The following is a 13,866-nucleotide window of genomic DNA, read 5'->3' on the forward strand; positions in this document are numbered from 1 at the left end:
CCTCTAAATGACACAAACTCTGTTTTTAGAAAGACCCCAGAGTCGTCACTGACTAATGGAAGAGAGGAGCCCAAACCTCGAAACTGCCCTTCCTGACACAGTCCATCTCCTAAATCCGTTTAATACACCATTTACCCTATATTGGACAAAAAAAATATTTAAAAAAAGCTCTGTGGGGCGCCTGGGTGGCTCAGTGGGTTAAAGCCTCTGCCTTGGGCTCAGGTCATGATCCCAGAATCCTGGGATCAAGTCCCGCATCGGGCTCTCTGCTCGGCAGGGAGCCTGCTTCCTCCTCTCTCTCTCTGCCTGCCTCCCTGCCTAATTGTGATCTCTGTCTGTCAAATAAATGAATAAAATCTTTAAAAAAAAATAAAAATAAAAATAGAAAATAAAAAAGCTCTGAAAAATTACAACAGACTTAAAAATAAAAAATCAAGACTTCTTCCTTCCCCCCAAAACCACCCTCAAATAAGCAAGTCAGATAAGGCTGAAGTTTAGCTAATCACAGTAAACTCTAATAAAAGACTGCTAATATAGAAATACAGATTATTTTTCAAATTAAAATCAAATCAACTATTTATACATAAAAGCATAAAACCTCTGAGATCCCAAACATAACAAAGTCTACTGGCCTGGAGTATTTTTCCCAGTTCACACATATATGTATATCTTCAGTGTCAAACAGAACAAGTGCAAGAAAAGAAAATCAATTTTGCCCAAAGAGAACCCATTCATTTCATAGCTATCCCCCCGCCCCAGCAAGGGATATCCTGCCAGATGAGCAGGTTCCGGGAGGCAGGAGGAGCGGAGAGCTGACCAGCGAGAAGGACTGAAAAGCAGTACAAGCTATCTGGTCACAAGCAACCAAAGGCTCCCTAAGCAGGGAATGAGTTGGGAGAGTTAAGTCATCCTCACAACCCTATGGAAAATGATCACGTTCAGGACTTCTGTTCTGATTTGGTGTTTCCCAAAAGAACCGTGGAATGCTAATTCTAAGAGATGCAGTCCTTACAACCTAAGGTTCTGACGTCAAAAAGATACAGAACACACATCTTCCTTTATTTCCCAACAGATTTATGATACCTGCTAAAATAGTTAAGGCTCTAACAAGTCTCAAAGAAGCCCAGTCAATTCCCGAAGTTATACCCATGGTTCCAAAGTCAGTCTTCTGAAATGTAAGTCATAAGTCTCAAGAATTGATTGTCTTTTTTTTTTTTTTAAGATTTTCTTTTTAAGCCTCCTCTACACCCAATGTGGGGCTCGAACTCATGACCCCAAGATCAAGAGTTGCAAGCTCTCACTAGCAACAACAGACAAATTATGGAAAAAACCCACCCATACGTCCACCAACTGATGAAAGGATAAAGAAGATGTGGCGTGTAAACACAATGGAATATTACTGAGGGATCAAAAAGAATGAACGCTTGCCATCTGCAACAACACAGAGGGAACTAGAGGGTATTATGTTAAGGGAAGTCAGAGAAAGACAAACACCGTACGATTTCACTCACATGTGGAATTTAAGAAACAAAACACACGGACGTAGAGAAGGGAAGGAAAACTAAAATAAGATAAAAACAGAGGGAGGCAAACCATAAGAGACTCTTAAGTACGGGGAACAAGCTGAGGGTTGCTGGAGGGGAGCGGGGAGGGGAGATGAGCTAAATGGGCAGTAAGGAGGGCGCATGATGTAACGAGCACTCGGTGTTACACACGCTGATGAATCACTAAATTCTACTCCTGAAAACAACGCCGCACTGTATGTTAACCAACTTGAATTTATGTTATAAATAAATAAATAAATAAATAAGAAAAAATGAAAATCTGAAGTGGTGAAACCCCAAAAAAGAGCTGAGCTGCATGCTCTACTGACGGAGCCAGCCGGGCACCCCAAGCATTGATTTTCCATTGAGCTTTCAGATGGGGCATCGCTAGAGTGTCCCACAGTGGCCAGCAACAGGGATTTAAGGATTTTTAATTCTCCAGTTTAATGGTTTTCAAATTGTGGTCCCTGAGGCAGACACACAGCTGGAGAACTTGTTAGTGTCCATCCCAGACGGACAGCCTAGCAGTCTACAGTTCATGAAGCCCTCCAGGTGATGAGGAGAAATGCTAAAACTTCGAAACCACTGGTCTGACTATGGGTACCTTCTTCAGCTATTCTGGCAACAACGGAAAGGCAGTAAGAGGCCCCCGAAGGCCCCAATCCCACTGGAGGGGAAGGCCAAGGGCTCAGTAGAGGGACTGGGGACCAGAAATGGGGAAAACATCTTAATGTCCAAGTCACCACCCGCCACAGCCACAATCACACATTTTGGGAAGCCACTTAAAAATAATACCAGAGCAGGAACAAAATATTTAAAAGTAAAAAAAAAAAAAAAAAAAAAAAAAAAAAAGTGGGAATACAAGTGCCCAAAATACCATCTCCTACTGGGCTGGTTTCACAGAGGCTGGAAGCACACTGTGACCCTTAGGGACACAGGATCCCATGTGGCAGGACGGGGCAAGGGCAGGACCTGAAAGGCTTGGTGGGAGGCATTCTGATGTGAGGGAAAGCACAGCCAATGCTGGCACCCGATGTCAGAGCTCTCACCCCAACAGGGCTGTTCTCTAGCTGAGGGGCCTTGTTAAACTTCCTAAGCCTCTGTTTTCCCACCTGTAAAATGGGTGTAAGAGCCCCTCCACCTAGGCATAAGCCTCGAGGACTGCCTAAGGGCAGAAGCAGCCCACCAGCACCCTCCCCTTGGGAAGAATGTAATAAAAGTTTGTCCTACTCCTTCAAGGCTTCCCTCCACTACAAGCAACAAATATTTATTTTCTCAACTCAGCAAAGCGAAAGGCACCTTTACTTCTCCCACTTATCTATTCTGGTAACACAGAGGAGCAGAAGGAAAAAGAAAACCCGCCTACCACGAGGAACGGCTAAGGAAGTGAGTAACTCTTTGTACTTAACATAATTCTTCTCTTTTCAAGATACCTCTTGAGAAACATTGGGCACAATGAAAGTGCATCAAACACAAGGAAGCTCCCAGAATGTTCAAACAATGCCTTTCCTCAGCTGGCTCTCAGTTTACCCCGAGTTCAGGTAGCAATTTAGCAACTGTAACCACACTGCATGGAACTTCAAAGTTATCCTACGAAACAGTACCTAAAATAACTGTTAACCACAACCTTGCCCCCCAAATTCAGGATGATCTTTCACTTTCACTCAATGATTTATTACTGCAAGTTTCTACTCCCCCCCCCCAAAAAGTACTTTGCTCCTAAGTAGGATATCAGTTTAAGGTCCTATCCCACAAGAGCAACCTTACCTGCTTAGATACACACCTGAGCCGTGGGATCATACATGCTGAGGCTGCACACAAGGCTGCGCACGGCATGGGACTTGCAGAGACCCCCACGCCACGGGCTTCCGTCCACAGCATGCAACCCCCTGACACACGGCCAACTGGCTCCGCCACGTGTCCGCCTGAACACCGTGGCGAGCTATCAGACAGCTGCTGTGCACCTGCGCCCGGGTCCTGCACTGACCACCACAGAGCCAGTGGCTAGGGCTGACGCTGCTCCAGGCTCCCCACCTCCAGAAGCACACAGTCCATTCCAGGCCGGGGCTGAGCCCCCAAAACATACATCAACTGAAGAAGACGTTTCTCCAAAGAGATATTATGAGGCTTCAAGAAATGGTTCTGTGCCCACATGACCTTGAGACTAGCAAATGAGACACAGAATGGAGAAAAACAGGTTCTCAGCTCAAGTTACGAAAGTGGAGGTCACTGATGGAGATATGTAAAAAACAGGCATGGATTTATATGGTCGCTGACTAACAGAGAGAAAAGAGAAGGCACCATCTCCTGAAGGGAACGAGGGTCTGAGGAGCCCTTCACCGGGCTCGGGCTCGGGCACCTGGAGACCTGACCTTGGAATTCAAAGTGTACTCATTCTATTCTGTACCCGCTGAAGCAGGGGCATCCAGGCAGAAGGCTGAGCGTAACCTACTCTGGACAATCCTGAAATCCCAACAAACCAGAACAAAGGGAGTTCTCTAAGGTTAAACCTCTGCCTGCCAGGAGGGGAGAAAAGACCAAAAGCAATGAAATTCCAGGAGTGGGAAGAAACATGGGGGAGGGAGGGGGAGGACAGGCTAAACTGGAGATGGAGAGAGCGCGAGCCAAGCCCATTTGCAGCCTGAATCCGCAGAACTCAGGAACCGGCTGCATCTAAAATAAGGATGGAAAGTCTTAACCAAGTGGTTAGACACCCCAGTGGCCTTCCCGCTCACAGCTTTCCCAATCAGGGCAACTACTGAAATCACAGTTCCTAGAAAGGAAGCTGAGGGCTCCTGGAGGAGGACAGAGGCGGGAGTTAAATAACGGGGCACCCACACTCAGTCCTTCCCCTCCCTCCAGCGCTTGGTGCACATCCGGCTTCAGGTCGCAGATGGGAGGAGAGAGCAGCGGGGGGGAGCACCAGTGTGGACAACAAGGGGTCCAGACCAGAGCAGGTCAGAAGCTTCCCCAGGAAGGGGAAATGTATAAAAGGCTGAAAGAAACCGACATCAGCCAGTCGTCACCTCTCCCATCTGGGAGAAGCACCCGGTATCACTGAGGTTCACAAAGCTCCAGTCAAGGGCTCAGATTTCCGACCAGCAGGGTTGTCCCCCACTCTTAAAGAGGAGCGGACATTCAAGGGTGGCCTCTAGCATTAGAAATAAAGACCATGACCAACAAGAGGGGACAAAGGGCCTTGGAGGAAGAGAATCTATTCTGGAGGAAGGAAACATAACTGCAATTAACATACCCAGGGGGATAAGAGCAAATATTTCAACTGAAATAATGAAAGAACATTCAGAGAACCAAAAAAGACCTCTTAGAATTTAAAAAATTAGAGCAGAAACACTCATTAGAAGAGCTAGAAGAAAAAACTAAGAGTCTTCCAGAAAGCCAAGTAAGCAAGACAAAGAGAGAGCAAACAGGTTTAAAAGGATAAAACTCTTTGAGGACCAGTCCTCAATGGAAGGTCCAACATCCAAATAATAATTTAAGAGAGGGAGACCACAGAAAAGACCTGAGCTGCCCGATTATAAGGGCTTACTGAGTACCTGTCACAAAAAAAAGACCCGCATCATGACAAGTTATTGTGAAAACCGAGCTCAAAAAGAAAAAACTCAGATCCTATTAGGTTCAGGAAGAACAAAACAACTCACACACGCAGAATCCTGTACTGGCGTGGCACTGCAGACTTGACCGGTGACAACGAAGGCTCAAACACAGAGAAATGCCTTCAAAATCTTGGAGGAAAATAGTTTCCACCCTGTGCCTATAGCCCATGCCAAAACATTAATTGAGAGGAAAAGAAATGTTCAGATTATCTATGACCTCAAAGAATCTATCTCCCATGTACCTTAGTCACAGGAAGGCACTGCAAGATACGCCTCGCCAACACAACGGTGTGAACCCAGACATACAATGACAGGAGACACAGAAAAAGAGGTGGTCCAGGGCAGCACGAGGAGTCCCACGTTTGAGCGCAAAAGGTGACAGAGGCCGTGAGCAGACTGCTAAGGGCAGACGACCACCAGTCCACTCGGGAGCGGCTCAGAAGGCTCACAGGAAGATGTCTCCAAAAAGGGGACACCTGTCTGCTCGACCTGAACTTCGGAAAACATTTCAATAACTTCTGCGAGCTTTGGCTGAGTAAGTTATAAATACTGCCACAGACTGAACGTCTTGTGTCCTCCCCAAATTCCCTCGTTGAGACCCAGTCCCCTCTGGGATTGGTATTGGGAGGTGGGGCCTGTGATTAGATCATGAAAGTGGAGCCCTTGGGATTGGGACAAATGTCCTTAGAGAACGTAGAGGGCTCCCACACCCTTCTGCCATGGAACAGACCGTCCATGACCCAGGAAGAGCTACCCTCAGCAGACAGAGAATCTTCCAGAGCCTCCATCTCGCCAGGCTCCAGAACTGTGAGGAATCAACGTTTGGTGTTTAAGCTACCCATTCTCTGTACGGGACGTTGTCACAGCAGCCCAAACTAAGGCAATTACATTATTTTAAAAAAAACTTTCAGAGAAGATTTGAAAAGTTATCCTGGTTTGGTAAAGGGCTGGGCTAGCATGTCACCAAAGTCACAAGGAGACTATGCCGGGGAGAGGGAAGAGAGGGACCTGTGCCCGAGGCAGCCAAGAAGGAAAGCCTCTTCTTCAGAGTCCAAAGTCCACACAAAGATCCTGCCCTAAACTAGGAAAAAAGCAGCAGCAATTTTTTAAATGTTCTTTATAAATAAAGTAGAAATAATAATTAGCTAACAGAGATCAAAGGGGGCTGCCTTTGGGGAGGAGGACATGGGAGGCAAGGGGCAAGTCACGGCTATCCTTCCAAACAAACCTTGTAAGGCCATATGACTCTTTATGCTCAACCTTTTAAATAAAAACTAAGCAAAAATCCTAGATAATTAAAACAAAGAATCTGGACCTATATGGGCGTTTCAAGTCTCAGGGCCTTTTAAAAAATCTTTTTAAAAATAGGAAGAGGCTTAAAATAATAGGAAGATAAACACCCGCTACATATTTCGTAAGCATTAATATAAAACTCAGAATGTTCCCACGATTTATTCAGATACCAGCGGGCGCTGTTCAGATAAGGTTCCCTGTACTGACCGTGACCCTCAAGAAAACCTAACAACCCTTAAGAAAACATAATGGAAGGTCTCTAAAGTCAACAATGCTGTCCCCAGGGGTATGCACATACAGTGCCTTTGTAATCCACAATCTGGGGTGTTTGTATACCTTGTAGCAAGCAAAGGTACATTTATTTTATTTTATTTTATTTTTTTTAATCTGAATCTTGGAAATCAGGGAGCCATTTGGGTTTCGGAAACTCCATACTCTAACCACTGAGCGACCCAGGCGCCGTCGTTAAGCATCTGCCTTCGGGTCAGGTCATGATCCCAGGGTCCTGGGATCGAGTCCCACATGGGGCTCCCTGCTCGGCAGGAAGCCTGCTTCTCCCTCTCCCACTCCCCCTGCTTGGTCTTGCTGCATCTCTGTCAAATAAATAAAATTTTTTAAAAAAAGGAAAACTCCATACTCACTCCATAGCCAGGTGTTATGTTAGCCATGTTTTTTTTTTTTTTTTAATTTTCCCCAAAGCACTGGGCCCTAGGAGTTTTTTTTTTAAACATACTGTACTGCAAAAATGTGAATTATGGGAAATGACTGGTCCAAGGACACCAGATGACCCTAAACAGACACACAGGGATAATGGTGCAACCTCTATTTCCTGCACTCCCTCCGGCTACAAGGTTCCAAGGTTCCCTGAACGATAACAATGCTGAGCTGAAACATAAAAAAAAAAGCCACAGAAGGGCTGGCTTGGTGTGGCCCGTTTCCTGCAGGTATGGAATTCCCAAGCAGGCAACTCTGAATCACTGGGAGATGGCTCCCAACGAAGTGCCAAGTGGCATGTTTCTCCAGAGATCCTCTGACTCCTTGACCCTGGCCTCAGCGCACCTTAAAAAAGACTCCAGGAAGAAGCAGCAGCTGCCAACAGGCTCATTTCTGCAGTGACTCCTCACACTGCGTCTCGTACCAAGGTCCTAGAAATACCCTTCCACGGGCACGAAGTGGGCGAGCTCCGCTCTACACATGAGAACAGCGGGAAGAGGACCGTGAAGTTACATCACACGCAGGAAGGAGAAAGCAAGGATGGCTGCCACCTGCCCCTAACTACCCTGAGGGGACACCATGCTATGTCGGCAGCCTAGAAAAATCTAACCTGACCAATTTCGACTTGAAGGTCATTTGGTTCTATGTGAAATCCTACGAGGACCGTTCCCATAGCTGGGATTACAACCAAAATGTCCTACACTCCTTCAAGTTATATTTAAATGGGTATTTAAGAAAACATACTTAGCCTGTCAAATAAAAAAAAAAAAAAAAAAACAGACTTAGGCAACTAACAGTAACAGAAAACTGTGCCTTTACTTTCCTTATTACTCTTAGCATAGAACAGCAAAAAAGCGTCAAAAGCCAGGGAGATGGGAGATCGTATTAAAAAAAAAAAGAAGAAGAAGAGTGTTCAATGTTCACTGAGAGTTCAAAATTACCAAGGTTTGAAGTCAATCTGCTAAAAGCTCCACCCTGAGGGGCAGGCCCCTGGCTTGGCTCAGTCGGTGGAGCATGAACTCTTGATCTCAAGGCTGTGAGTGGATCTCGGAGCTCCATGTTGGGTGGAGATCACTTGAAAATCAAAAATCTTGAAAAAGAAAAAAGTCCACCGTGGCTATCCTGCTGGCACTTGAACCTCCAACCACTTGGTTTTGTCTGTCCCGACTCTCACCAGCCTGGGGTTCCTCTCACTGCCTTCCAAGTGGCAGCCAGCCAGCCCCAGGATCCTACTCCTTCCACCTACAGCAGCTAAGCAGGACTCCTAAAGTTCCTGACACTCAGTGCTTCCCTACCCCAGCCGGAGCGCAGGCCCCCTTCCCCAGCCCCGGCTGCCCCTCCAGCTCTGGGGTCCAGGCTAGTCCCCGTGAACCTGCTTTCCAACCCCTGTGTCGGGTGACCGCCCAGATCACAGCCCTCGCTAGGCTGCTGACTTCCTGGGCACGTGGCCCGCCGAGGTCCCCACCCACCCCTCACAGGTCCTGGCACCACACTCCGCAGAGGCTCCCCATCTCGTCCAACATCCTCAGACCCCAGACCCCATTCCACACTAAAGCATTTCGCTCAAGGTGTCTTCAGAACCTCAATCTCCCAAATCCCGGGCACGTCCACGCCCCGCGACATGCCAACCTTTCCCCAGAGCGCAGATGGCAACAGGCTGAACATGGAGAGGCCTCTTCCATGGAAACAGGAAAAAAAAAACGATGGCAATGCAACACAAACAAACAAAAAAAAAAAATCCAAGAGCACTGAAGCCACAATTAAATGCAGCTGTCCTTCTGTTTTCCTTCATTTCCCATATTTTTAAGGGTACACAGGTTTCCCCAGGGCAAGCAAGAGCACTTGAGGAAAGCTCCCAACATGTCCAAACCAGGCTGTTCAACGCTCCTCTCGTAATCCCCACCTAAAGTGACATTCTCAGCAAAGGTTAGTCTCTCCAATCAAGGAGAATAGAGAGGGAGAGAGGGGGACAGGATGGCTCACCAAGTAGAAACTAAGTTTCCCAGCTATTCCTCTAAACCCTCTTGTACTTTCAAATAGGGAAATATACTAAATTAACGACATCCTCAAAACATGCTAAGTAACTCAGCTGTCCCACACATGGGACATACCAAATTCAGTATTTTTCAGACTTGGATCAAACCAGTCAGCTGTGAAATCAATTTAATGCTGCAACCAGCTTTTCTTTCTTTCTTCCTTTCTTTCTTTCTTTCTTTTTTAAATAAAAGACATCACACAAAAGCAGGACATCACAAGTAGTGAGGGTCAGGGCTGTCTCTTAAAACTTCTGTTTCAGATCTTGATATAAAATGTACTTTTTACGCGGGTCACAAACCAAAAAAGCTTGGAAGCTGAGACGTGACCAACAAAAATCTGCAAGAGAAACTTATAAACCGAAACCTAATTCTTAAATTACAACTTAAGCAAACTAAAAGCTGGCCAGTGTTCCCACCACCAACTGAAGCTTTTCTTCAAATCTGAATTAAACTGATTGAAACAACAAATGTTCAAGGACACGGAGTACATACATCCCCAAATCAACCTAATTTCTATAAGTCTATTTGTAGTTACTACATTCAGTTCATGATTTTTTATTTTCTCCCCTATGTTAATAGGAAACTGGGATGTGGGAGGTAAAAAAGGAAAGGCCCCTGGCAACCTTCATTACACATTTATTACAAATATTAACTCATTCGGATATACAGTCCTCTACCTGGCATATAAATGTTCAATAATAGTTCCTGGTCAAATAAAGTATCAATCTTGTATTCCTCATTTAGCATAGTTCTTCGGCAAACCCAAAGTGGAATTTAAAAAACCTTTAATGTTTGCAAAAGTTATATTAAAAGCAACAGTACACCATGATGAGCAGAAGCACAGTCTGGGAGACAGTAAAAGTTCTGGTTTCAAATCACACACTTCCCAGCTCATATACTCCCTCTCCTTGGTCAGTTCAATTAGTCTCTGTTGGCTTTCACATCCAGAAGACAGCATAAATAACACCCATACCTCCAGAGGCACCAATAAAAGTCTAGAGGCATAAAAATGATTTGCAAGACAACGAAAAGATGGTGTTTATATGAAAATGTCCTTTCAGGCTTACTTAAGTATCTCTGATACTTAAATTCAGGCCACCTGAATTCACTCTGCTGTCTTTCTGAAATTTTTACCCCAACTCTTTATAAGCCCTGTTCAGAAGATGAGAGGGGAACAAAAAAAGGGGGGGGAGTGATTGGAAGTATCAGGACAGGACACAGAAGGATTAGCGGCGTCTCTTGCTTTATCCTAGAGAACAGTCAAAAGCAGGTGTGACTTTCATTTAATTTAACCCATAAATTTGAGGAAGGCTACCGGACTGGTAACAACTGCTAATTCAAAGGAGAAAAATAAATGTGCCTGTTGTTTTTCTTCTTGGGAGAAGGGAGAGGAAAGGAATGTTCTTCCCCAAATGGCACACTAAACACAATTACAGTTTGTAGATGGACTTAAAGACAGGAGTGCTGAAAGCCACCTTTTACAGCTCCCTGCCCCTAACCTATGACAGCTGAAAATCTGGAGGTCTCAACCAAACAAAAACAGTTCCCTTGAAATGTAAATTTACATCCTCTTTCCAAGATTTCCGCCCATCCACTTGAGGGGGAAAAAAAAAAAGTGAGGACAGAAAACGTTGAGAGCAGACACCACCACCTGGAGACCACCTGATACCGTCTTCAGGGCACCAGCCAACGGGGCTCTAAGTACCGCCTCAAACTGATTCACTTTCCACAAAGGCCTTACACTCCACCGTAAACTTTAAGTGAGGCATCCGTACTAGATTACAACCTGATTAACACGGTAGATGTCAGTCTAAAGGAAATAACTGATAAAAAAAAAGAAAAAAAAAAAGTTGTTCAACTCAAGAGCTTCTTCTTGCTCTAGGGCTCAGGAATCATTTTCACCCAGTTCACCGTGCCTTTCTGCCTCTCCATTCAAACCAAAGCGAAGCAGGAACTTTAATACCAAGAAACCACATCTGATTTTTACCTAACAGTCTGCAGAAGCTTAGGTTTTAAATGAGTGTTGAGTTTAAAAGCTCTTTAAATGAGATTCAAGGGCAGTTTTCTTCAAGTACACTCAAGATACTAATTTTGACTGTTATTCCTTTATTTAAAAAAAAAACCCTCAGGATAAAAATCTGATAGTTTTGTGTTCCTATTTTTATAGATTTCAAACCTGAACAATGAAATCCAGCTTTCTTTTTAAGGTTAAAAAAAAAAAAGGTGGGGTGGGGTGGGCCGGATGACCTGCCACGGGAAGACCGGTCAGATTCAAGCCTCAGCCCTTAAGATGCCAGGCCCAAACACTGCACTTCTCAGCCCTAAAGAGCAAGGGAAGACGAAAAAAATGGGCCGGCGGATGTATGTAAAATAACAAATAAGTCCACTTGGATACCGTGGTTGTTTTTTTAAAGCTCTTTATGTTCACTAGCTCAACTAAACCGGGAGAACAAAACTTTAAAGACATACTCCCACTGTATCATGAGATTTCAATCCCATTTCCTATTTTGCCACCATTTGTGCGCTTACAAATATGACAAATTAACCAGGGCCAAGTAGTTTTGTTTTCCAAAGGGCTAAAAACAGTCCCCAAAGGCGAAAAAACTCTAATGCTAGCAGGCACATTTGAAATTCAACCCCAACACACCCCCCGCCCTCCGCCAAATCACTGGTTAAGCCAAGATGCCACAAAGTATCAACCGAGAGGTTTATAGGGAAGGAACTCGTCTGGATCCAATCAAGAGTCCAAGTGAAAACCCAGTGTCCCGAGATCGGGCGGGTCAGCGTCGGCTCGGGACACTGGAGTACATGCTGTCCGACTGATTCCTCCTTCCAGAAGGTTTACACGCTCGCACTTTCCCCTCAGTTGGCACCAGAAGGAAAGGCGCGCAGCAAATGCGCTGGGAGTGGGGGCTGGCGGTTACACCTTCCCTCACCCCGCCCTGCCTCCTCCGCCCGGCCGGGCCCAGGACGAGTCGGGGCGCGCCCGGGGCTCCCCTCCGGCCTCTCAACTTTATCTCCTGCTCGCGGGGAACGGGGCCTCCGCCACCCCCCGCCTGCACGCAGGGCCCAGAGACCCGGTCGGGGCCTCCAAGGGCATTTCCCCCCATCACTTCTCCCGGGGACCTGGCGGGCGCCGGGCCTGCAGCTCGGAAGGCGTCGTGCGGAGAGGGCGGCGGGGAGGGCGAGGCGGCCCGCTCCCCCACATCCCTGCCAGACCCCCGCGGCCCCCGGCCCGCGAGGGCGCCTCCAGGCCGCGGCCCCCCACATCCCTGTGCCCACCCCCAACCCCGGTCCCCGAGCCCCGGGCCGCGGCGCGGGGCAGGGGCGCCCTGGGGGCTGGAGCGCCGCGCTTCAGGCCGGCGCGACCCCGGAAGGGGCAGCGTGAGGGGGGGGGGCCGTGTTTACACCGCCAAGTTCCCCGCTTCCGCCCCGGGCCGCGCATCCCCTCCCTCCGCTCGCGGCCCTGCTCCTGCTTACCTGCATGCCTGGCAGGCCCGACTGCACCGGGGAGTGAGCCATGGCGGCCAGGACGGCCACTTCCTGGGACGGGACGGCCGGGCCGCGGCGATCCGCGCGGGCGACGAGGCCCGCGGGCCGCGCGCAGCCCCGGGGCGGCGGGGGCGGCCGGCCAAGCCCGAGTCCGGCTTCGGCGGGGGCCGGCCGGAGTCTGAGGCCACCCCAGCCCCGGCGGGTCCCGGGCGGGGCGGCGGGTTCAGCTGCGGGCGGCGGGCCGCGTCTCCATGCACCGCGCCGGGGAGGGGCTGCGAGAGGGGCGCGGGGACTCGCCGCGAGCTGCCGCTGCCGCCGCCGCCGCCGCTTCTGCTGGGCTGGAGCCTGGCGGCCTTGGCCCGCGCGCGCTGGCCGCCAGGAGCGGGTGGGCGCGCACAGCCCGCGGAGCCCGCGAGCGCCGAGCCCAGCCGCGCCCCGCCCCGGCCCGGCCCCCGCGCCCGCCCCCGCGGCCCGGCCGGGGACCCCGCCCCGCGCTTCCGGGAGGGGGAGGAGGCTCGCGGCCGCCCGGCGCCCTAGGCCGCAGCCGCCTGCGCCGCAGCCTGCCGGGCGGGCGGGGGTCCTGGCGGGGGTCCGAGCGCCTCCCGCGGGCAGCCTCTCGCTGCCAGCCGGCGGAGCGGAGCCGGGAGGCGGCCGGCGTACGAGTGCAGGGAGGGGGCCTCAGCCCATGCGCCGGGCGAGGGGAGGAGGGGACTGAGTCGTACCTGGGGTTGGCAGCGTGCCCAACCCCCCCCCTTAGTCTCGCCGCCCCCCACTTCCCCCGCGCTCTCGGCCGGAGTCCCGCGCGCAGGGGGGCCGGGCGGCGAGGGAGCGGGGAGCGCCAAGTCTGAACTCTGCCATCCTCTTCCTGGTCCAAGCAAGCCCACCCCGCTCCGTCTGCCCCCAGGGAAACGGGCTCCGGGAGACCTCCCCGAGGACAGAGGCTAGGGCAAGGGGACCTCGGGAGGGAGAATGCCCAGAGGGTCCCCGGTCCGTGGCCAGTTCCCAACTACCAGGGCGGAGCTTCTTCGGCTTCTGGGTGAAGTTCCCCACCCACCCTAGGAGGAAGCCGGGAGGGGAGAGGTCGGGAGCTGTTCAGGCTCAGCTCAGTGTTTCTGCTGCTTGAAAGCAGCCCCACTTGAAGGCTGAAACTTAACGAAGAAGTGAGGAGGCTGC

General features: G+C 49.4%; 1 protein-coding gene across 1 annotated transcript in view; it reads right to left on the minus strand.

Moving 5' to 3' along the window:
• Window positions 1-12,796, minus strand: part of LOC111146980 (serine/threonine kinase 24) — a 114,311-nt gene extending 101,515 nt beyond the window's left edge. The window contains exon 1 of the mRNA XM_022502786.1: window positions 12,682-12,796. Within this exon, the coding sequence (XP_022358494.1) occupies window positions 12,682-12,723 (42 nt within the window). The 5' untranslated portion in view covers window positions 12,724-12,796. The remainder of the gene's footprint in view (window positions 1-12,681) is intronic.
• Between the last annotated feature and the right edge of the window lie 1,070 nt (window positions 12,797-13,866).

The sequence above is a fragment of the Enhydra lutris genome, unplaced genomic scaffold (genome assembly GCF_002288905.1).
Source record: "Enhydra lutris kenyoni isolate GAN:26980312 unplaced genomic scaffold, ASM228890v2 scaffoldscaffold15, whole genome shotgun sequence".
In the NCBI taxonomy this organism is placed as follows: Eukaryota; Metazoa; Chordata; class Mammalia; order Carnivora; family Mustelidae; genus Enhydra; species Enhydra lutris.